At 57.4% G+C, this 21,516-nt stretch overlaps 5 protein-coding genes across 5 annotated transcripts; 2 read left to right on the forward strand and 3 right to left on the reverse strand.

Moving 5' to 3' along the window:
- The first annotated feature begins 1,416 nt into the window (after nt 1–1,416).
- On the forward strand, nt 1,417–3,052 carry MYCTH_2311495 (uncharacterized protein). Its single transcript, XM_003666586.1, has 3 exons — nt 1,417–1,754; nt 1,856–2,232; nt 2,386–3,052. Exons 1-3 carry the CDS (start codon nt 1,565–1,567, stop codon nt 2,773–2,775), a joined length of 957 nt encoding a protein of 318 aa, XP_003666634.1. The 5' UTR covers nt 1,417–1,564; the 3' UTR covers nt 2,776–3,052.
- Nucleotides 3,053–3,955: 903 nt separating this feature from the next.
- On the forward strand, nt 3,956–5,069 carry MYCTH_2311498 (uncharacterized protein). Its single transcript, XM_003666587.1, has one exon. The coding sequence runs from the start codon at nt 3,997–3,999 to the stop codon at nt 4,954–4,956; it is 960 nt and encodes a 319-aa protein (XP_003666635.1). The 5' UTR covers nt 3,956–3,996; the 3' UTR covers nt 4,957–5,069.
- A 7,742-nt stretch (nt 5,070–12,811) lies between these two features.
- On the reverse strand, nt 12,812–15,154 carry MYCTH_2070581 (uncharacterized protein; the record flags this gene model as incomplete). The annotated part of the gene is made up of 5 exons (XM_003666588.1): nt 12,812–12,977; nt 13,122–13,334; nt 13,491–14,032; nt 14,159–14,338; nt 14,390–15,154. Coding segments are annotated over 5 exons (1,866 nt in total), but the record flags the coding sequence as incomplete, so codon positions are not given.
- A 1,635-nt stretch (nt 15,155–16,789) lies between these two features.
- Nucleotides 16,790–18,774, reverse strand: MYCTH_2145431 (AAA family ATPase-like protein). Its single transcript, XM_003666589.1, has 4 exons — nt 18,518–18,774; nt 17,658–18,425; nt 17,233–17,564; nt 16,790–17,160 (listed from the first exon to the last, which is right to left on the reverse strand). Exons 1-4 carry the CDS (start codon nt 18,659–18,661, stop codon nt 17,028–17,030), a joined length of 1,377 nt encoding a protein of 458 aa, XP_003666637.1. The 5' UTR covers nt 18,662–18,774; the 3' UTR covers nt 16,790–17,027.
- A 182-nt stretch (nt 18,775–18,956) lies between these two features.
- Nucleotides 18,957–21,110, reverse strand: MYCTH_2311505 (uncharacterized protein). Its single transcript, XM_003666590.1, has 2 exons — nt 20,364–21,110; nt 18,957–20,210 (listed from the first exon to the last, which is right to left on the reverse strand). The coding sequence occupies exons 1-2, from the start codon at nt 20,877–20,879 to the stop codon at nt 19,296–19,298; spliced, it is 1,431 nt and encodes a 476-aa protein (XP_003666638.1). The 5' UTR covers nt 20,880–21,110; the 3' UTR covers nt 18,957–19,295.
- Between the last annotated feature and the right edge of the window lie 406 nt (nt 21,111–21,516).

The following is a 21,516-nucleotide window of genomic DNA, read 5'->3' on the forward strand; positions in this document are numbered from 1 at the left end:
GAGGGTTGCCGTATCAAAAGCCAGCATGGGAGTCCGTACATGGAGTTACCCTATGAACATCGTTCCGTTTTCGTCAAAAAATTCCCTAAGGCGGGCTCCGTGGTATATTGATGCGGGAAAGAAGATCCGGACCCGAATAAAGCACATCCAACGGTTCCACCTCCGCAGGTTTACTGTGTCAACTCGTGGTGCGCTACGTCGTACTTACACATCCTGCGACGGAAGCCCTGTGAGTCTGGATGAGGCATGAATGCATAACTACCAGGTAGAAGTGCGTGTACCTATGTATGCACATACTTGCACGTAGATCGATGCAGATGACTTGAGCTTCATGCAGCGGAGCAGCCGCCACGATCAATGACAGGCAGGAAGTGGGTAGTTTCTCCGCGCAGGCAACGACGGCCCCCCTTTCCAGACGCGAAGGGGGCTGCATCAAGAAGCAACAAGAGCCACATCCGCCAACAGTGCCATCGGTTGCCGCGGCGTTGGTGAGTCCGGTGCGCACAAATAACGGATGGGCAATGTCTCCCCCTCGCTGCCGCGCAAGCACTGGCAGTTCGGCTTATCTAGTGCACGTATGTACTGTACTCTACATTCAGTACACTCTAGCATAACCTGCGGCTTGCTCATCGCTGATGGTTAGCGCTTGCTTTAAGTTGTGCAAGCTCCGTGTAGACAGCCATATCGGATGCAAACCGCAGCAAGCCTTGGGATGCTCTATCGACTTGAACCTGGGCGTCTTCAACGGACATCACGCGTAGTTATTAGACAAACAGCGTGCGATGTGACCGGTAAGGGCTCGCGTATTTGTAGGCATTCGTAGATACCAAGTCGGTTGAGGCCCGTCTTGGCTCTACTTCTTGGCTACTGTGGATGCTAACGCGAAACCGATGGGCACTGGTGCTACACCTCTTCCAGCATTAGTGTAGGGCAACGATTGCCGAAGATCTGGTGTACTTGTGCATGTACGGATTAACTACGCAATACACGGCAAGCATCACAGAAGGTCAACTTGTGCGCTAGGAGTGGACGGATTAGACGGTCACGCGGTAAGGTAATTACAAACCCTCCGTTCAGATAACTACTATGTATGCCCTGCCTAATCAGGCGCGCTTATCGCAACCCCTGCGACGCGCTATCTCGCCAGGCCCTGATTGGAATGCCAAAATTTCGGGTCGATGCAGGCCACCATCGTCACCATATCACGCTTATTATCCTAAGGGTTTTGGCTGCCGTGCACAGCGTGTCTGAATCTCGAGTCCGATAGCCCAAGCAATCCACCCTTTGTCATCGAATCATCCAACGGACGAACGCCGAGAGCGCTCCCGGCGTTGCGAACTCGATCTGCAAGGAGCCCGTTCAACCATCCCCCTGCTTTCCCCCTGCTCCCCCTGCTTCGGTCCACACCTCTCACCCCGAACACGCATTTCCGCGCCATCCGGATTGCTCGGTTCTCCCATCGCCAGACACACCCGCGCAGACGTTATCGATCTCGACAACCGGCCAGGACGGTAACGACCCCGATTGCTGTATTTTGCGGGTGCCATCCGACCAAACAGCAATCATGGCTGGATCCAAGAATCGTCGTCAGGGCACGGCCGCCTCCCCCGAGCCCAAGGCGCAACAGGACGACAACAACAACGGCACTGCGCCGATCGCCCATGGCAATGGAAGCGCCAACATTGCCGCCAACGCGAAAAGCACCGTCGAGGGCCCGCGCGAGAACATATTCCTTCTGTGGCCCAACATCATCGGTGCGCACTGCCAAGTGGTGAATGGACGATGGTTTTTGTTTTTTGGTTGGAATCTCGACGCTAACAGTTTCGCCTTCCCCCAATTTCCGCCCCGCGCACAGGCTACTCCCGCATCATCCTCGCCGTCGCCTCGCTCTATTACATGCCGCTGCACCCGCGCACCTGCTCGCTTCTCTACAGCGTGTCGTGCCTCCTCGACGCCCTCGACGGCTACGCGGCGCGGTACTTTGAGCAGTCGACCCGCTTCGGCGCCGTCCTGGACATGGTGACGGACCGGTGCACGACATCCTGCCTGCTGGTCTTCCTCTCATCGGCCTTCCCCCGCTGGGCCATCGTCTTCCAGGGCCTGATCGCCCTCGACTTCGCCAGCCACTACATGCACATGTACGCGACCCTGGCCATGGGCGGTAGCGAAACCAGCCACAAGAACGTCGACAAGTCGCGGAGTCGCATCCTGTCGCTGTACTACACCAACAAGGTATGTGCCAATAATATAATATGTGCACCCCTTTTTCTCCCTTTTCATCTCTTCTATTCTACCCCGGGCTTGGGATCTTGCCGGCGGCAACACAAGCGCTAATCTCGGACCTCTTTTTTTTTTCCTCACTCTTTCTCACTCCCTCCCTTCTAGACGGTCCTCTTCGTCGCCTGCACCCTCAACGAAGCCTTCTTCATCGCGCTGTACCTGCTCTCCTTCTCGTCGCCCCTGCTCTCCCCGTCCCTCCTCCAGACCGTGCCGGACCAGGCGGCCGAGGCGATCAACCGGGGCGCGGAGGTCGACTCGTCGCTGCTCCGGCAGCTCTTTGCGAACCCGCACAGCGCCGGCGCCCTCGAGCTCGCCCGCGCCAACAAGATGGACAGCTTCTGGCCCTGGGTCCTCGCCGGCGTCAGCTTCCCCGTCATGGCCTTCAAGCAGGTCGTCAACGTCATCCAGCTCGTCAAGGCGAGCCGCTGGCTGGCCGAGGGAGACGTCGCCTTGCGCCGGGCGCAGGGCTTGCCAAGGAAGAGGAAGACAAACTGAAGAGGGGAAGTGACGGGAAAGAGAGGGAGGGGCCCATAACTTGATTCTCTTACCGGGGAAAGGGAGGTTGGGGGGGTTGGGGCGATGGTTGGTCTTTTGAGGGTAATTGCATGCATGGACCTTGGATCGGTCTCTCTGGGCGTTCAACGGATCGGAGGCGGGTCGGTAAGGCTGGCTGGCAGGTGGGCGGGCAAGCAGGACACGGCGGGCGGGGAAAGAAGAGCTCATGTCCGCAACAGAATTTTGGCGGGCAGGTTGCTGGTTACTTGTGGAAACTTTTTTTAACTAGTGTAAGCTATCTAATTCTGTCGTTAAGGATTTCTTTTCGTTGGGTGTTTTCTTTCTTTCTTTCTTTTTTTTTTTTTTAGAGTTGCAACAGGATCAATTGGAACATCGACGGCTTGACTGGAGAGTTGACTTGATCTAATGCTAGCTGCTTTCTCTTCCGAGAGTTTCAGTCCGCTCTAAGGGTCGAGAGCAGTGCAAACTGGAGTGGATGCGTGGTTGCCCAGGAGGATAGCATGGGCTTTGGCGATAACCTCGATTTCCCGGCATGACTCTGCGCTATTCAAGGAAAAACAGGTTAGATGTTGCCTGTTGTGCGCACGGCGGAAGGAGCATGGGCCATGTCAGTGGAAGAGCCAGGCCAGCCCAAACGATTGAAGATGCTGCTTGCTCGAAGAACGCTTCCCAACGAACGCAATCGCATGATACCTGGGGTTTCTAGCCTTTACAGTACAAGACTCTCGTAGTTAGTGTCTAGCAGGCTGAATATAATACTCCGTACATATATATGGTTCTCACTTGGGAAGCTACCCTAGGCCGAAAGGTCAAAATACGACTTCTAAATTCCCGTTGCTAGGATTTTGCAAGACCCAGAAGTCTGGAGATGGGAAGGGCGAAAGCTGCAACAAGACACGCATAGATCTCATCTTGAAAAATCAGGGATGTATGTCCAGTACATACAATACAATACGTGCGAATTCAACGGCAGCTATACCTACAGTCTTGGAAATTTGATTCAAGCATTGATTCTATTGGCTTTGGCCCCCCCGCCATTAGCAGCACAGACCGAACCTTATTTGCACCTGGGACCCCACTATGAACCTCTGTTCCTCTCTCCAGGCCACAATTCCCCACGATCTCTCTCTCTCTCTCTCTTCCCCAGTGACACCTACTACCTAACCCCTCCTCCCCCTCCCCCCCCCAAAAGCGCCCGCCATGTCCCACCCGCGGGTAGAAGAAGTTTCCGACAGCGATGTCGACATGTCGGACCCCTCCGAGGGGGACATTGACGAGTTGATCGAATCCGACATCATGCGGCGAGTAGACAGCAAACCACAGTCTTCACGACCACAGCCTCCTCGACCCCAACAACAACAACAGCAGCAACAACAACAACAACAACAAAAACAAAAACAGCAGCAGCAGCAGCAGCATGCCCGCCCAGGCCCCCCACCTCCCTACCCCCGAATGCAGACCACGACCGACGAGAAGGCGTACAAGTCGTTCCAGTGCCTCTACCCGGTCTACTTCGACGCGACCCGCTCGCGCGCCGAGGGCCGCCGCGTGCCCCGCTCCATGGCGGTGGCCAACCCGCTGGCGTTCGACATCGTCCAGGCCTGCGCCAGGCTGGGCCTGCACACCGTCCTCGAGGCCGGCAAGCTGCACCCCAAGGACTGGGCCAACCCGGGGCGCGTCAAGGTCGACCTGCGCCATCATCACCAGCAGCAGCAGCAAGGCGAGAGCGGCGGCGGCGGCGGCGGCGGCGGCGGTCCTCCCAAGATCAACAACAAGCACCACCTCTACCTCCTCGTCGCGCAGCACCTGCGCGCCCACCCGACCACCGACTCCTCCCGCTCCCTGCGCGTGGAGGTCCGCGGCGCCCCGATGCCGCCGCAGGCGCTCGAGCCCGGCAAGCCCTGGCCCCGCCCCGCCGTGCCGCGCGGCTGGAAGATGGGCGAGCTGCTGCCGTACTACAGCCCGGCCATGACGGGCGGCGGCGTGAGCGAGAACTTCCTCAAGGACATGATGAAGGAGATGCAACAGCACGGCGGCGGTGCGGGCGGCATGCCGGATATGGCGAGCCTGCTGGCTGCTGCGGGCGGCGCCGGCGCCGGCGGACTCGGGGGCGCTGGGAGCTCGGGACCAGGTAGCAAGAAGAAGGGCAAGGGGAAATAGAGAGAAACTAAAGACGCAAATGCAGTAGACGTGTGGTGTTATTCTGACCTCACTGTCTAATTACCTCTCTAATTACCTGTCTGCTTACCTCTCCGCTGTAGAATGTTAGCGGCCTCCTGGGTCTTAAGAAGGAACGAAACGCACATTATGCACCAAGTTAACCGAAACAACCCATGCCTCCCTTGTTTTTTCTCTTGCTCACTCTCTACCATCTCACATGCCTTACTACACCACCGCCCATTGCTTTCTCGGGATATTCCTCTCGTGTACCTGGGTATAGCAAGAGTAGCGTGGCGTTGCTGAACACATCTCGTCACGAAAAAATGTGAGGTAGGTGCATGTGATGTGACCAGAGAATCCAACCCAAGCTCGAATTGTGGCGGTTCCTAATATCCAAGCCCAGAGGGGTATCTCGAAAACATCGCCACCTTTCCCAACGCCCCAAACTCCTCGCACCCGATGCCCAATCCAATCCAAAACCACCAACAAGCCCTGATCCTCCTTTCCAAAAGAGAGCAAGGCCCCGGCAAATAGAGCAAGGCCCTGACAAATAGAGCAAGGCCCTGGCAAGACCAGAACCGAACGACAACATCGAATCCCTTCCTCCCGCTTCAACAAATCAACGCTTTCCCACCAAGACCAAGCCAAACGCTGAATCCCTCTCCCCCACTTCCCCCCTCCCCCCCAAAAAAAGAGAGGATATACATGAAAACCCACCCGCCCTCCCGAAATGAAATAATGTACAAGAAAACCCGCCCGCCCGCCCGAAATGAAATAATGTACAGGAAAACCCGCCCACCCTCCCAAAGAAAAAAACCAACCCCCTATCGTACCCTCAAAAGTAGCCTCCTCCCCTGGACACTCATCCTCCCCAAACTTTCTCCCCCTTCACTCGCCAGGACCTTGCTCATAAACCTCCCTCCCTCCCTCGCCAGGACCTTGCTCATAAACCCACCCGCCCTCCCTGGCCGGAACCCTGCTCACCTCCCTCCCTCCCTCGCAGGAACCTTGCCCGTGTTAAATGCCCTCCCCCCTCCCACAGTTTCCACCTTCCATCGCTTCTGTCAACAAAAAAACAGCGCTGAACCCCCTTTCCAAAACAGAGCAAGACCCCGGCGAGACCCAAAAAAAAAAACCAAATCAAACCAAAAAAATCAAACCAAAACAAACCAAACCAAAAAAAAAAAAAAAAAAAAAAAAAAAAACCAAAACAAACCAAACCAAACCAAACCAAAAAAAAATCTTTCGCTGGTCCCTTCCTCACAATTCACAAAAGACTTCCTTCGCTGGTCCCTTCCTCACAACTCACAAATGACTTCCTTCGCTGATCCCTTCCTCACAATTCACAAACGAATTCACCTCCATGGCCTCCTTCCCGAACTTTCACCTCCTTCGCTCGCCGGGGCCTTGCCCTTCCTAAGTGCCTTCCCCTTTTTCACAGTGGCGACCTTCCGACATTGCCAATCCGCAAATTCCTCCATTTGTTTTGCCGCGTGATACTGAGGAGTGCTCTTTGCAGGCTTCCAAGCCACCTTATCGGCTGGCAGGCTCGTCATGTCGAAAATCTTGGCCCTGCTTGCTAGGTTGACCAGTTCACCGAGCACAGCCCTACTCTCGCTGATGACCTGGGCCTTTCGTTGCTCTGCCGGCGGCGGATTCTCAGTGAGTGGCTCGGCGAGCCAGTCATAGTTCGGCTGTTCCTTCGTGCGAGCGCGGTGGTTATCCTCGTTTAGGAAGCGTACCGTGGACTGAAGATCCTCGAGCTCCGCTCTAAGGTTGTCGAGCATCCTGCCCAACTCGAGTGATGAGGCGACTGCACGAGCATAGCCATCCTTAGTGTCAGATTCGTCGTCGTCGTCGTCTTCAGCACTGCCGCTGGAGACAATCCGCCTGCTGCTAGCGACTTCCTTCCATTTGTCGCGCTCAGTCTCGAGTAATTTGAGTTCGCGATCTTGTTTTTTGATGTTTTGTGTGAGAGTAATGATCTCCTCCTTTTGGACTTCGATCTGTTCTTCCAGCTCAAAGATGCGCCATTCCTTGGTTTTGACGTCGCTCATGCGGGACTCGAGCGTCTCAATCCTCAGGTGAGCTGTGCTGAGATCTTCATTCCGAATGGCGATGGTGCGTTTGGCCTCCGCCAGATCTTCCTTAAGACGACGGGTCTCGATCTCGGCCTCGATCGGAATAGACTTCAGCACCTGCATCTCTTCCCTGCGCAGGAGCCACGGGGCCGGCTTGCGCTCGAATTCTTGGGTCTGGGAGAGATCGGCGCTGAGTGCTGCGAGGTCCGAAATCTGTGAGGTAACGGTTCGTAGCTTGTTGAGATAGGTAGAGAAAAGCTCAGCCTCGTCCGAGCTGAATGCGGACGCGGCCGTCTTCTTCGTGCATGACTGAACGTCGGAATAGGTGTATGGGTCTGTCCTGCCCTCTTCGTGCAGGAATTCGTGGAGATCGAGCCCGATTCTCCGTGCCATGTCGGCAAGCTCCGCAGTCGCAGTCTCACACTGCTCAAACTTGTCGAAAGCACTGGGAAGCAGAATGAGGCATCTCGACTTCAGGTCCTCCAAGGCGCGCACGGTCTTGCCGGCAATAACCTTGGCGCTGCGTGTCTGGGTCACGACGCTCTCAATCTTGTTCGAGAAGTGCTTGGCATGCTCCTCTTCTTCGTCTTGCGGGACAACCCGCTGAACCATGGCTGCCGTGGCCGCAAAGGAAACGGCTGCCGACTCCAAGTAGCTTTGCATGAGCGAAGCCTTCATGTGAATGTCGTCTGCAAAGCTCTCGAGATCATATGAAATGTGAACCTCGCCGAGGTGGGTCATGAGGGCAATGGTCCGCTGCAGCTCGGCGGCACACTGCTTCTCCTTGAGGTTGTCTTGCTTGAGCCCTTCGATCCAGCCGTTCAGGGCTCGCTCGACGGGCTCGAGCTCGTACAGAGCCGCGTGATACTTACCGAACTGCTCGAGGGAACAGTGGCTGATCGAGTTGATGAAACGATCGCACATGCACGACACCCAAGCGAGCTTGTCCATGGCGGCGCATCCCTCAAACTGTTCGTTTTCGTGGCCCGGATGAGGCTGACGGTTGATCCGCTCCTTGATGAAGCGGCGAAGGATATCGGCCTTTGAGGCCAGTCTCTTGAATCGGAGCAAGGCAAGAACAGAGTCCTTGTCTTTTTGGTATGTGTCGTGAAGGAACATGCTGACGATCTCGAGGTGTTGTTCGGCTTCCTGAGCTTCCATGCGGCGGAGTTCGAGATCGATGGTCTTGGCTTGGGCCTTGGCGGCCGAGACCTGCAGTTTCATGTTGAGATCCTGCATGGCCCTGGACCGCTGGTTGAGCTGCTCCGATTCCTTCTCCGTGACGGTGTGGGAAGCACGCATGTCTGCCAAGTCGCTCTGCAAACTAGTGACCAGCTCCCTAAAGCGAGACACCGTGTATTCCATGTCTTCGTTGGCCTTCTGCTGCAATGCGGCCTGGCGGATCTGCTCGGCAATAACGGCATCCCGCTTGTCGATTTCCTCTTGCATTTCTTTCTGGTTGTGGATGTGGTTGATCTCAAGCTCGTCACTAACTTCCTTGAGCTCCTCGAGATCGCGAATGGTAGCTTGGAGTTCCTTGATCTGCTCTGACTGGTTCATTGTCTGCTCCGTCAGGGTCTCAATGAGCTCCTCCGCTCCTAGTGCATTGTCGAGCTGCTCTCGCAGGTCCTCGACGGCGGCTTCTTTCTGGGCCAGCTCCTCCTTGCACGCATGGAGCTGCTCCTTGACCGCCTCAAACTCGGAAAGGTCTTGCTGCAGCGACTTGACCTGAGCCTTGAGCTCCTCCTCCTGGTCACGAGAAATGTCGCGGAGCCGGATCAGAGCGTCCCGGAGTCGTTCATTATTCTTCTCCAGTTGTAGCCATCCGGTGCTGGCGCGATCCTCGGACGACACGCCCTTGGTGAGCTCAGCGTTCTCCTCGCGGAGGATGTCGACTTCCAGCTGGAGTTCCTCTGTCTTCTGCTTCAGAGCATCAAGCTCGGTCTTGTAAACCTCAGCCATCTCTTCAGCCATTTCCCGGTCGAGCGTGGCAAGTTCCATGGCCGCTTCGTGCTCCTGCTGGAGCTCCTCGACATTGTTGAGACGAGTCTCAGCTTCCTTCAGCTGGCGCTTGAGGTCGGCAATCTCCTGTTGCTGAGGCTGATACTTGATTTGCAGAGTCTGGATGATCCTCTCAAATCGGTCGCGTTCGCTTTTGGTCTTCTCAAGATCGTTGAGCTTCTCTCGGTCCTCCATTCTCTTCTTCTCGAGGACGCGGAGCTTGGCTTTGAGCTCTTCAATCTCCTTGTTGGGGGCCGTGCTAGTGCTGGCCGTGGGCCGCGAGGGTGCCACAATGGCACCCGGCGGTTTGATGTCGGTGGGGGACCTGGTCGCCGTGGTGGGCTTCATGGCTTGCTTGGCAGCCGGTGCGCCGGTGAGTTTCTCCAGTGCCATGGTCCGGGACTGGACGGGACTGATAAGGGGCGGCGAGGCGACCTCCTCATCGCTGCTCTTTGGAGCTGAAGCAGTGCTACCGGAACTTGAGCGTTTGCCGGCAAGAGACCTGGCGGCACTCAGTAGCGAGCTGCTCGAGGCTTTGGTAGAGGGGCGAGCGATGCCCGGCTTGGTGGTGGCAGCGGCGGCGAGGCGACCGCTGGGGGTGCGCGCAGGGGCACCGGCAGCTTTGGGATTGACGGAAGCTGCCTTGGGACCGGTGCCTGGAGAAGATGCCTGCCGGGCTTGTCTGGCAGGCATCGGGGGCGGGCCCATGGAGGTGCGACCCGCCGAGACAGACAGACGGGGACGAGCCCCCGGCGCAGGTTTTGCATTGGACGGTGTGGTGGTGCGAGAAGTGGCTCCACTGGCCGATGCGGAGCCCAGCTGCTTCGTGGGCGATCTGGTGGGAGACTGAGACGGCACGTGAGCAAAACTGAACTTGTGCTAACACAAGACGAGGAGGACTTACTCTGATGCCGCTGGGTGGACGCGACGGCTTCTGGCCTGGTGTCGGACTAGGATCATTCAGGCTGATCCGCTTCGTCAAGCCGGGATCGGCAGGGACCGAGCCGCGCGACGAGCCAGACGAGAGCATGCTGCTCGGACGTGCCGTCTTCTTGGCGGGCTGCGGCATGAACGGCGCGGGGGGCTGCGCGAGTAACTTGAGCGCGTTGGGCCGAACAAACATGCCGTAGCCCATGGGGCAGTCGAAGTAGCGGACGTCATTGACGCTGCCGTCGTTCTTGCCGGTGGCGTCCTCGAGCTCGACGCCGACCCAGAAGCCGGGCGCGAACGAAGTCTGGCCGGCAAACCGGATGGTGCCTGGCGAAGGAAGGTTAGCCCAGACTTTCCATTCCGCGCCCCGTCGGCTGCTGCAGAGCTAGTAGCTCAGAGCAGACGCGGCGGCGGTTCCAAATCTGAAGCTTGCTGCCACGAGAAGGCACGAGACGTGCCAAAGGAACGCGGGCAAGAATGAACCTACCGGCACGCTGGTCGGCCAGCTGGACCTTCCGGCCAATGGCCAACTCCGTCAGAGACATGGTGCCGTCAACAGATACCTAATTCTGGGGCATCTTGGTCTCGGTGTTGTTTATAATTTAAAATTTAAAAACTGGAAATGTTAGCTTAACTAGATCACCTGTGTTGGCGTGGGTGCAAGAAGTCGTGATCCTGGTAGCTGTGTTGATCGACTGCTGTCGACAACACAAGCTGGCGTTGACGATCGCGGCTGCCGAGACGGCACGCGCGTGATCGCTGTGATTGTAGATGATTGTCTTGGATCACGATTACCTTTAAAAAACGTTTTTCGAACGCGTTGGTTGTCTTGATGCTTTCGAAGCTCAATTGAACTTTCTTGTTCAGAAGATGAAAGTGGGAGGAAGGAGGCGCGCCTCGAGCAGCGTATAAATACTCGAGAGCGACCCACTTTGCACATGCCCCGAGTTGCCAGCCGAGCGAGGGTGTCCGGTTTCAAGACTCACCCCCTTTGCAGAACCAATATGTCATCGATCAAAAACAGGAAGGCACGGCATTTTAAAGGGAAGGAGCGGCACTTCGGAAGGAAGGAACAAGTGCTTTGGGAGGAAGAAGCAGCCCGGTAGTGTTGTTTCCAGCGCGACGACGCGGTTGCTTCCCTCTCCCCTGTATTACTTCTCTCTCACCCATATCCAAAGGCAGAGCACTTTAAAAGGAGGGAACAGTTCGTTACTATCTCACCCATATCCAAAGGCACAACACTCTAGAGGGAACGGCTCTTTAGACAGAAGTTATAAGTGTCTTAGGAAAAGGTAGTGACCCGTTAGTATTGTTCCTAGGGCGACGAGCTCGTTCGGCTGCGTGTTGTTGTTTCTAGCATGACCCGCTCGCTTCTCCCTCGCCCGCGTCGCTTTCGGCCCGTAGTGTTGTTTTAGGGGCGACATACTCGCTCCTCCTTCGCCCGCGTCGCTTTCGGCCCCGCGGTGTTGTTTTGGGGGCGACATACTCGCTCCTCCCTCGCCCGTGTCGCTTTCGGCCCCGTGGTGTTGTTTTGGGGGCGACATACTCGCTCCTCCCTCGCCCGTATCGCTTTCGGCTGCGTGCTGTTGTTTCCGGGACGACCCGCTCGCTTCTCTCTCTCCCGCGTCGCTTTCGGCCCTGTGGTGTTGTTTTGGGGGCGACATACTCGCTCCTCTCTCGCCTGTGTCGCTTTTCTCGCCCCTATCGCGCAACCCCCCCCCCCCCCCCCGGGCTCCTCTTGCGTCAAACGAGCTCGACCTGGCCTCCTTGTTTTGGGGGCGACATACTCGCTCCTCCCTCACCCGCGTTGCTTTCGGCCCCGTGGTATTGTTTAGGGGGGAATATACTCGCTCTTCTCTTGCCTGTATCGCTTATTGATAAGTTTGAGGTTTATAGTTATAGTACGAGGAGACCTTGAGCTTTGGGAATTGGCATTACGTATGTGCCTTATGTAGCTTGAATAGGAACAAGATAGTTTTCTAAGTCTTAAGTGTAGACTAGTTCTCCTTGTTAGGGTCGAAAAGCTAGCGCCGCGGACCGGAAGGGGAGTCACTAATGGCCGACCTAAGCGTAGACAGGACTCGGGCGGTAGGACTAGAGGCAGGCTAGCCGGAGAAAGGGATAACATCTGACTATTATAAAGCCTGTTTACTAGCAGACTTGCCAGATTTCTTATTATCTTTACTAGCAGGCTGCGTTGTCCTTGTAGGTGGCCTAGTAATGGCCTTATAAGCAGTGGGCTTTTGTGTGCCTACCTCACTCGAGGCGGTAAGAGTGCCTCTCTTGCCTGTATCGCTTTTCTCGCCGCTACCGCGTAACCCACCCCCCCCCCCCCCCGGGGGGCTCCTTTTACGTCAAACGAGCTCAACCTGGCTTTCTTCCTCCCACTTCTATCTTCTGAACTAGTAAGTTCGTTGAGCTACCAAAGCATCGTTTGGAAACCACCACCCGTGGATAATGATTTGTTCACGCTCTAGGACAATTATATAACAAGCTGCGATGCCTCTGGGGATTGGCCCTGTAACAGTCTTGGAATCGACCACGAGGCTCCTGACCCGGCTGGTAGTGTTTGTTTATTTGTTTATTTACTTTGTTAGGGCTAAGTTGCCAGCGCCCCGTTCATATCGTGTATTGGCGGAACTGATTGCTTCTCATTGACAACCTATCTTAGACTGCCAGTGTTAGATTTGCCTAGGCTGTAATTATCACTGGGGTTAGTTGAGATGCAGACTGTAGAGGAGCTCTCGCGTGTGTGGACGTGTATTTACACACAGCGCGACTTCTTCATTCGGTTTCCCATTCATGTCAGGACAAATCAACTTCCTAAATCTGCGTAATCCGGTCTAATATTCCACATTAAATCCCCCATCCACTCCCCGTCCAGCAGTTGTCCATCCGCCGCTCCTTACCCACTCAACGACCTCGAACCCCAGTCGCCTCTCCATCTTTTGATCAATCATCATCCTCTCTGCCTCTGCGAATCCCAGCCCAGAGCCACGACTACCACTACTACCGCCAGAAGCAGCAGCAGCAGCAGGAATCTTGACAACTATTAGACCCTCGTTCTTAACCTCCACCGAGCCATTCCAAGGACCAACACCGCCGCCACCCAGCGCCGAGGTTGCATCTTTGCCAGCAACCGATCCGGGAGACAGAGTGCTAGTTCCCGAGACATAGATCACCAAATCGGGCCCGACTATTCCCCGCCAAAGCGTCGCCATCCACTGCCAATGGTCGACGGGCGCGTAGGCGTCCGAGATGAGCACCGCGCTGGCGAAGCGATCAGACAAGGTGAGGGAAAAGCCCGAAGGAAGGAGGGCGATAGGTAGCCTGCTGACGTTTTTGTTTATGGCGCTGGTGGTTGTTCTCGATGCTCCCGCAGCGTCCGCGGAACCGGAAGGGAGCGCGCGGCAGTCGGACGAGCGCACGGCGGATTCATCTTCCCCTTCGGGTTCGGTCCTGTCCGACTCTGTACGGCCCTCTGCGGAGGAAGAACTCGATGCGGCGGTCGCGGCGGAGGACGTGGACAAAAGGCGGGTTTGGCGTGTCGCAGTTGAGGCTGGCGCTGGCGCTGGCGCCGAAGAGGTGACGAACTGGACAATCTCGGCCGACTTGGCGTGCCAATCGGCAATGGTGCGGAGGTAGGCCGTGAATGGGTTGAGGTTGGCCGACGGACTAGAGATGGCGCTCGCCTGGCTGCCGTGGCGCGAGGCACTCTGCTGCCCGGCGTTGTTCAGCGCCTCATCCTTCTCCTGCCCGCCGCTGACTGACCCGCGCCGCTGGAGAGACGCGTTCTCGTCCTCCCAACATCTCACCTCCCACCCCCCGCCCTTGTCGTCCGCCGCCGGCGACGCAGCCCTCAGCGCGCGTTCCACGACCCGGGAAACAGCCCGCACCATCCTCGCATCTGGCCCCTCGACCGCGATCACGGGGCCTCTGCTCATCCCGCTGCCGGGAGCTCCCGGGACGGCCCCCAGCGGCGGACTGATCCTTTCCAGCACCCTCAACTTGCTCACAAATGAGATGCTCATCACCTTCGCCTCGACGCTTCGCGCATGTGTCCTCTCCGCTGCCACGTCCCGCTCTACCTTGACTTCCTCCTCTCCTCTCCCCGCCATTTTACCTCCGTACGAAGGAATCGTCGGCGTCGGATGGAGGATTCCCAGGCCCGTCTCGGTTCCTGCTGCTACCGTGGCGGCGGCGGCGGCAGCGGCTGCTGTCGCGGGTTCGCTGTTCTCGTCCGGAGAAGCGGGCAGGTGTGTTTGCAGGGGTGGGAGGCGAAGGGATTCATCAAAGTCGGGATGGTGGCGGCGGTGATGGGAGTAGTGGTGGTGGCGGTGTTGGTTGGGGGAGGAAGAGGAAGAAGAGGACTTGTACGGGCCGGCTGAGGCTGAGGTCGGTACGGGGCCCGCGACGGGGACGGCGTGGCTAGGGCGAGGCGGAGGGGGCATTATCGCGGATAGGCCGGATAACGAGGGAGAGGGGTGAGCGGTTGCTGCCGGTGTGGTGGGGTTGCTGAGCGAGGGCCGTCGCGAGTAAGAATGGGGAGTTGCGTGATGGTATTGGGCGTGGTGGCCGGGCTGGGTGAACGGAGTGGGAGGGGACGGTAGGGCGTGGAAGTTGTGGTAGCTTCCTGTGGTGTTGTACCGGCGCCGCTTGACGTCGTTGGGAGACATGGCGGCCTCATACCTCTCATGGACGTCGTACGCATTGGAAGGGTAAGGATTTGAGGTGGCGGCGCCCCACTGGGCCGCCGGGTGGGAGCGATTCTGCCGGCTCATGTCTCCTTTGGATCCGAGATTGTGATCCCCCGGAGGAGAACCGTACGGTGTACTCCCTATCTTGGAACCCGTGGGCATCATGAACGGCGTCGAGGGAGTCCTCGGCGTGGCGATGTACCTGCCGCCGCACTTGGGACAGTGGTGCGGGTCTTCGCCCGGGGTGGACGTGGGCCGAGAGGAATGTAAGCTTCCGACCTTGTTGCCACGCCGCGGCTGGTACCGGTAGTCCGGATGTTGGCGCTGATGGCGCTGCTTCTCCTCCTCGGCGAGCAGCTTCCACTGGCTCTTCGCCTCTTCGGACTCGGCGCGCCACTGCTCCCCAATGATTTTGGAGATCTCAGGGTTGGCCAGGCCCGGGTTCTGCTGCACCACCCGGGCCTGATGGTGCTGGCGGTAGAGAATGAAGGCTGGGAGAACGTGTTCCGAGTCAGCGGTTGCCAATCGGCGAGGCGTCCCTCAGACGACGAAGGATGGGGCAGATGTCGCGGGTAATAAAGGAGTGATGAGAGAAAACGGAATGAAAGCAAAGTTGGGAAAAAAAGGGGACAAGAAGTGATTGAATTTCGGTATGGTTTTATCTACAACAAGCAAGTAGATAGAGCAGCACAGCAGGCAGCGAGGAAGACGTACCGTTCCGGGGCCGAGGAATCTTCGGGGCCGGTGTACAGAGACAGATCCTCCCCCCGTTAGTATCGAAGGGCCGCGGGCTCGCAGTGCTCGGCGTGCTGAGATCGAGGACTTCGACCTTGGGCCGGTTGGCCTCTTCCGTGTTGATGGAGGCGGCACGTTTTCTACTTATAGGCCGCCGGGGTGACTCCTCGGCAGGCTCCGGAGGTGGAGGTGGAGGTGGGCCAGAGGAAGAAGAGGAAGAGGAAGAGGAGGAGGAGGAGGAGAAGGAGGAGGCGGATAAAGGGACATCCGAGGAGGTCTCGGATTCATGCTGTTTCGCAGCCGATGGTGTTGGTTCATCCGTTCTCGCAGCCATGGCTGAGCGAGTAAGGGGCCCGGTGGAAACTGATGGGCGCCGCCGCTGGTACGAAGATGCGACTGTTGCTTCTGTCATTTTTTCCCGACCCTGCGGAACGGACAACGGACGTTGTGCGCAAACGGAAAGGCGAGAAGAGGAGTCCGAAAAGACCATCCACAGCAATGGCCGAGATGTCCTGCTCTTCCAGCAGTGGACGGGTGGGTGGACTGGAAGTCCGGTGATCTGTGTGTCTCTGCTTACACGGACGGGGAGGAGAAAGGACGGGAACAACGAGGGGTCTTGGAAGAAGGAAGGTGAAGTAGGGGAGGCAAAGAGTGGTCTGTTTCAACCATTCGCCTCCCCAGAGAATAATAACACATCAGAGCGTGGCTGTCTGGTTGGATTGTCTCCTTTGTGAGCTATCCCTTCATCCCAAAACTCATCGGCCGGGACAATGACTCCCGCCGGCGGCAACGTGAATGGCCCTATCCCATTGGCAAACCATGGCTTGCCATGGCTATTATGACGGGCACGCAACGGACGGCACACCCCCCACCCCCCCAAAACCGGCCGTGAGCCAAAGTTAGTGGGTTCTCTCTTAGATGTTTCGGGAATGCGCCGCCGGACGGTGGAGTTGCTCGTTCCATGGTTCTTTGTCCCCAGCGTTTGCAGAAATCCGTTCGCAGTCGTTCCGGTGCGGAGGCAGCTCAATTACCCATGCCAGTCCCTCCCTCTCAGCCACGGGACAATGCCAAAGCAAATGTCCCAGGATCCGGGCGCGTCTGGAATGCAAAGAATTAAACAAAGACCATGTCAGCCGAATCGGGCCTAGCCACCTCCTTTCCGCTTGCTCTTAGTCGTTCGCTTCCGTTCCCCAGCCTCATGCATCGACCGGGGAGGCGAACTAGATGAGGAAGACAAGGCTGCAGGGCGTTGCTGTTGCGATCATAGAGGATATCAGCGATTCTTTGAAGGACGACAACCGCGCGCGCAACCAACTGCCTGTCGGATGCCAACGGAGGAAAGGAAAGAGAATACGCAGGCAGCATGACGGGAACAGGTGAACAACAAAAAGAGGGAAGGAATCAAGAAAGTCAGAATTTTCAAGACAGCAGCACCCCCGCGCCAACTCCGATCTGCAACGCAGTTTTCCCAGACCTGCCCGTGCGTGCCCTCAATTTATCATACATGCCAAAGAACAAAAGAAATCGGAAATATGACTAGTTGCGCCCCCTGACCCCCGTCAAGCCCCGATACTGAGTGAGCCGATCGCTAACTGGAGGCGCTCCCCTGGTGGCCGCGAGAATGTAATTATGAGATGAAGCCCTGGCCGGACTCGCTCGCCAGCACGTCCGCGCTACGCCGAGCATCCAGGAAGAGATCCTCGCACTCGGCAACATCCTGCACGTCGATCTGGGTGCGGCCATTGACCCGGGCGAGGATGCTATTTGAAATCGGGGTTAGCCCACACTTCGGCCCACACGACACGCGGCAAGCACCCGAGACAACAACATACCTCGCAGGGGTGAGCAGCTGGAGGGCGTAGCGGAGGCTGATGCGCACGCCATGCTCGGCAACCTTGTCGATGGCGGCGTCGGTAATCTGGACGCCCTCGGTCGACGCCCGGACTCGCACGATCCGCTTGATCTCGTCGGGCTCGTAGGGGTGGGTGGGGATGATCAGGAGACGGGAGAGGAAGTCGGGGGGTACACCGTGGGCTGCCACCAGGTCATTGGCACCACGGATGGGACACATGCCCCGGTTGGAAGCCAGGACCACGATGGGCGAAATGGGCGACTCAAGCGCCCGGTTCAGGTAGGTAAAGCACTCGACATCCAGCATGTGCGCCTGGAGTTTGGGGTTGGGACACACGGCCCAAGTCAGCTTCACAGGGTCCCCCTCCCAGCCCGACTGCAGTCAGATCAGATTTGAGACACATACCTCGTCGATGAAGAGCACACCGGGCACGAGCTCGGCCACGCCCTGGTTGATGTACTTGCTGACCACCTTGTTGATCTCGGACCGGAGCTTATCGGTGATCTCGGTCATCTTGGGCTTCATCAGCTGGCCCATCATGGACATGATGTCCTGGCCGCCCTGGGGGCGGGCGTTGGCCACGTCGAGGTCGTGCAGCGACACATCCTGGACAATCTCCTTCTTCTTGTGCACCTCGCCCTTGGGAATCGGCACGTACTCCTCGGCCTCGAGGTCGAACTCGGTCGCGTAGGCGTCCGAACGGCCCACGCGCTTGCAGGCGCCCGTGTTGGTCTCGATGTAGATGACGTCGCCGACCTGGACGCGCTCCTTCTGGATGGCCTCGTATATGCTCGGGTCCAGGCGCAGCTTCTTTTGTCCGCGCGCGCTCTTGAGCCCGATCAGCAGCGTGCTGATGGTCTTGCCGTAGCCTCCAAGGGGGTTCTCGGCCTCCTCGGGGGTCAGCTCCGTCACCTCGCCCTCGTAGACGTCCTTGGTCTCGCGGACCTTGAGGCCGATGGCGCGGCGGAAGTTCTCCATGAGCACCTCGGTCTTCTTCACTTCGGTCGAGTAGATTTCGCTGCCCGTGATGGGGCAGAAGGGGATCTTGGTGCCGAGCTCTTGGCTGATGGCCAGCGCCAGCGCCGTCTTGCCGGTCCCCGGGCCGCCCGCTAGCAGCACGCCGCGCCCGGCCATCTTGTGTGCTTTGATGAGGTCGACGACGACACCACAGGCCTGCAGAAAGAAACCCAGGAAAAAAAAGAAAGGAAAATGCGAGTCAGTTTTTCCCATGTCAAAGAGGATTCGGGGGGCAATGCACTGCATACCTCACGCGCAGCCGTCTGGCCGACGAACCCGGCGGCATGCTTCTCGGCGATGCCCTGGGAGTTGAGGCCGAGGCCCTTGATGTGTGTGTGCGCCGCAGTGCGGTGGTCGCGGCTGTTGCCGCGAACCTCGCTGATCTGAACCATGGTGTGCGGGTTGCTGCACTGTTGATCGAATTTGATCGAATCCGCTTCAGTGGTGAATTGGCGCAGGATGGCGGGTTGCGGTCAGTCTGGTGTTGCAGGAAAAAGGACCAGGCTGAAGCGGATGCCACTCAATCAGCAACAGTGCACTTGAGTGGTGGGACGCGAGTTTGGAAGCTCTACCAAGTAAATTTCCACAGCAGACGCGAAGTCGAAGCAAACCAAGCTAGGCAATTGGTCCGTGCACCGGGTTGTGTGTGCCTGCGTGTGGCCACTTCCATTTGATGCTGATTTATTACAGATTTAGATGGATGATGGAGGTTTTAAGAGTTTGGCGCTCGCAGCCAAGGGTGAACGCCAGGGGAAGGATAGCCATTGTTTTGTGAGATCATGAGGGACGAGAAGGGATCACGAGCAGGGAAGCCAGGCAGTCGAGAAAGGAATCTTTAGCGCACCTTCCTTGACTGAAAGTCCCTGATGAAGCCCATCTACCTACCCTAACCCTGCTCCTACTCAACCTAAGTATATGAGGTATAGTTGCGACCATGGGATGTCTATCCGTTCGGTTTACGCCTCACTGCACAACTGCAAAAGAAAAAAGAGCGAACGAGGGTGCAACCTCAGCCGACTGCGCTTCTCACCTCTCACGCGCGAGGCCCTCTCTTCCATTAAGCCTGCCCTCCTCTTCCTCCTCAGCCCCATCCAGCATCGGCGCTGCCTCCTCGCTCACCCTCCCCGCGCCCTCAACGTCCTCTTCCTTCCTCCTTCCTTCGGTGGGCGCCTTCTTCCCCAGCGCCGCCCACAGCGCGCTCCCCACGATCATTCCACAGCCCAACAGGCTTACCAAGCCCATCTCGTGCCCAAACACCCACTTGTCAAACCCTGCCGCAAACAACATGTGCGTATACACCATCGCCGTTGCCCGGTTCGACTTTTCTCCGCTGATCCCGGCCGTCATCATGAACTGCATCACAAACCCGCACACGCCCAGCGCCAGCAGCAGGAACCACTCATGCGCGGAAAGAGGCCGCAGCAGGGCGCGGAAGTTGATGATGGGCTGCTCGGCCTGTCCGATCCCGAGCAACGGACAGAGCAGCAGCGCGGCCGTGCTCACCAACGTACTCCACGCCGAGAAATAGGTGACGGTGATAAGCGCGTGGGCGCGCTTGCCGACGTATCGGATCGTAGTGTAGGCGCCGGCCGCCCCGAGGACACCGATGAGGGCAACTAGGATGGCGAGGAGGCGTTGGGCTGAGGTAGGCTCTTCCCCCGCTCCAGGCTGAGATGTTGTGGTTGTTGAGTCAGGTTGTGCTTCATGCAGCGTTTCCGAATCTGCGGCTATGCCGCTGGAGCCGAACAGGGAGGCTGGTCTCGCGATGAGGACCACCCCGGCCAGGGCGACAAGAAAGGCCAGTTGCTCTTTGCGGGTGAAGGGGTCCTTCATCAGGATATGACACATGTACCCTGCCAACATAGGGGCGAGGAAGGTGATAACTGTTGCTTCGGCGAGCGGGAGGTACATCATCGAAAACCACATCCCGTAAATTCCAAACTGGTTGCGTCAGTAAGTTGTTGGCCACGCCAGACATGGTTACCGTGGCGCCGTAAAGATGAAAGAGAGAATAAACGGGTGGGATTTTGTTGGGATACGGAGGGAAACACACAAACGTCGACAGGGAAGGCGTCCAAGGGGGTATGCACTTACGAATCCGGAGATGCCTCTCACAACCAGCACGCCCCTAATTCCCCTGGCACCGAGAGGGAAATCTGGCACTTGGTTCCACCACATGTACAGACAGGAGAAGACCGTTGTCATGCTCATGCGTACAAAGAGGATATGCAACGGATGCATATCTGATTCCAGTTCCAGCAATCTCGCCGCAAGATTCATCAGGGCCCCAAAGAGCTGCGAGACGGCGACCAGAATCACCCCGCGGTTCCGATTCCAGAAGCGTTTCGCCATTTCCGCCACCGTCATCTTCCGTCGCGGGTAGAGAGGATAAGGAGCCGGCGACAGGCCCCGCGGGTGACTCGGTGCCGGTAGGCCAAACTCGGACATGGGACTGGCCGAATGTGACCGAGGGACAACGGGGCTCAAGAAGGGAGATGATGGTTTGCTGCTGACTTGCGCTAGGAGAATAGAGTCGATGGTGTTCCTATCATCGTCATCCTCTCCTGGCTGTGTCGTTGCTTTCGACGCTTGCTGTACAGAGGACGCCATGGCTGCGTTAACTGGATCGAGCGGCCCTTTTTTTTTTTTTTTTTTGTTGACAAGAAGTGTGAGGCTAGTATTCCAGGACGACTAACTCTCGTTTTGTTATGGATAACTGGGTCGAGTAGGTCGAATGAGAGCGTTCTGGGTGTTGCAGACTCAACAATATGCAAGTTGAAGGCATCTCCGAGTGGGGAGAGGGGCGTGTGCCTGTGTATTAGTTATTCCCGAAGTCATGGCGCATACGCAGCACATACTACGTGCGTAGAAACAGGATCAAACGAAAACAGCAGGTCACAGCAGGTCCGCCAGTAAGAGAATTGATTACGGCATCGGTTCCGTCACCGGGCCATGTCCCCGGACATCGGAGCCAGAACATCGGGTAAAGGCCGTCATCGGGAGGCGGGGGAGCCGGTCCCCGTTGCAACCTCACCACCAACAGCAAATACTGCATCTGTCAACCTGCATCCCGACCGCCTTAATTTCTCGCAGTATCCGTTGCGGTCTGGCCCTCGGTCATGGGTCACGGCCAAAAAGGTGACAATAGCAGGGCGCGTTCTAGGCACTCCGGCGCACGGGAGATGAAGAGCGCGTCGAGAACTTTAGCACCCAATTACGCATTGGCTAGGTTGCCGAACATCATGAG

The sequence above is a fragment of the Thermothelomyces thermophilus genome, chromosome 7 (assembly GCF_000226095.1).
Source record: "Thermothelomyces thermophilus ATCC 42464 chromosome 7, complete sequence".
NCBI lineage: Eukaryota > Fungi > Ascomycota > Sordariomycetes > Sordariales > Chaetomiaceae > Thermothelomyces > Thermothelomyces thermophilus.

What these genes read in the sequence shown, in the direction of transcription:
- MYCTH_2311498 (XM_003666587.1), top strand. Translation starts at nt 3,997, where the DNA reads ATGTCCCACCCGCGGGTAGAAGAAGTTTCCGACAGCGATGTCGACATG.
- MYCTH_2311495 (XM_003666586.1), top strand. Translation starts at nt 1,565, where the DNA reads ATGGCTGGATCCAAGAATCGTCGTCAGGGCACGGCCGCCTCCCCCGAG. An exon ending in TCTGTGGCCCAACATCATCG is followed by an intron (nt 1,755 to 1,855) that starts GTGCGCACTGCC and finishes CCCCGCGCACAG; the next exon opens with GCTACTCCCGCATCATCCTC. An exon ending in CGCTGTACTACACCAACAAG is followed by an intron (nt 2,233 to 2,385) that starts GTATGTGCCAAT and finishes CCTCCCTTCTAG; the next exon opens with ACGGTCCTCTTCGTCGCCTG.
- MYCTH_2145431 (XM_003666589.1), bottom strand. Translation starts at nt 18,661, where the DNA reads ATGGTTCAGATCAGCGAGGTTCGCGGCAACAGCCGCGACCACCGCACT. An exon ending in GCCAGACGGCTGCGCGTGAG is followed by an intron (nt 18,426 to 18,517) that starts GTATGCAGTGCA and finishes TTCTTTCTGCAG; the next exon opens with GCCTGTGGTGTCGTCGTCGA. An exon ending in CAGCTGCTCACCCCTGCGAG is followed by an intron (nt 17,161 to 17,232) that starts GTATGTTGTTGT and finishes GATTTCAAATAG; the next exon opens with CATCCTCGCCCGGGTCAATG.
- MYCTH_2311505 (XM_003666590.1), bottom strand. Translation starts at nt 20,879, where the DNA reads ATGGCGTCCTCTGTACAGCAAGCGTCGAAAGCAACGACACAGCCAGGA. An exon ending in TGAGAGGCATCTCCGGATTC is followed by an intron (nt 20,211 to 20,363) that starts GTAAGTGCATAC and finishes TGACGCAACCAG; the next exon opens with TTTGGAATTTACGGGATGTG.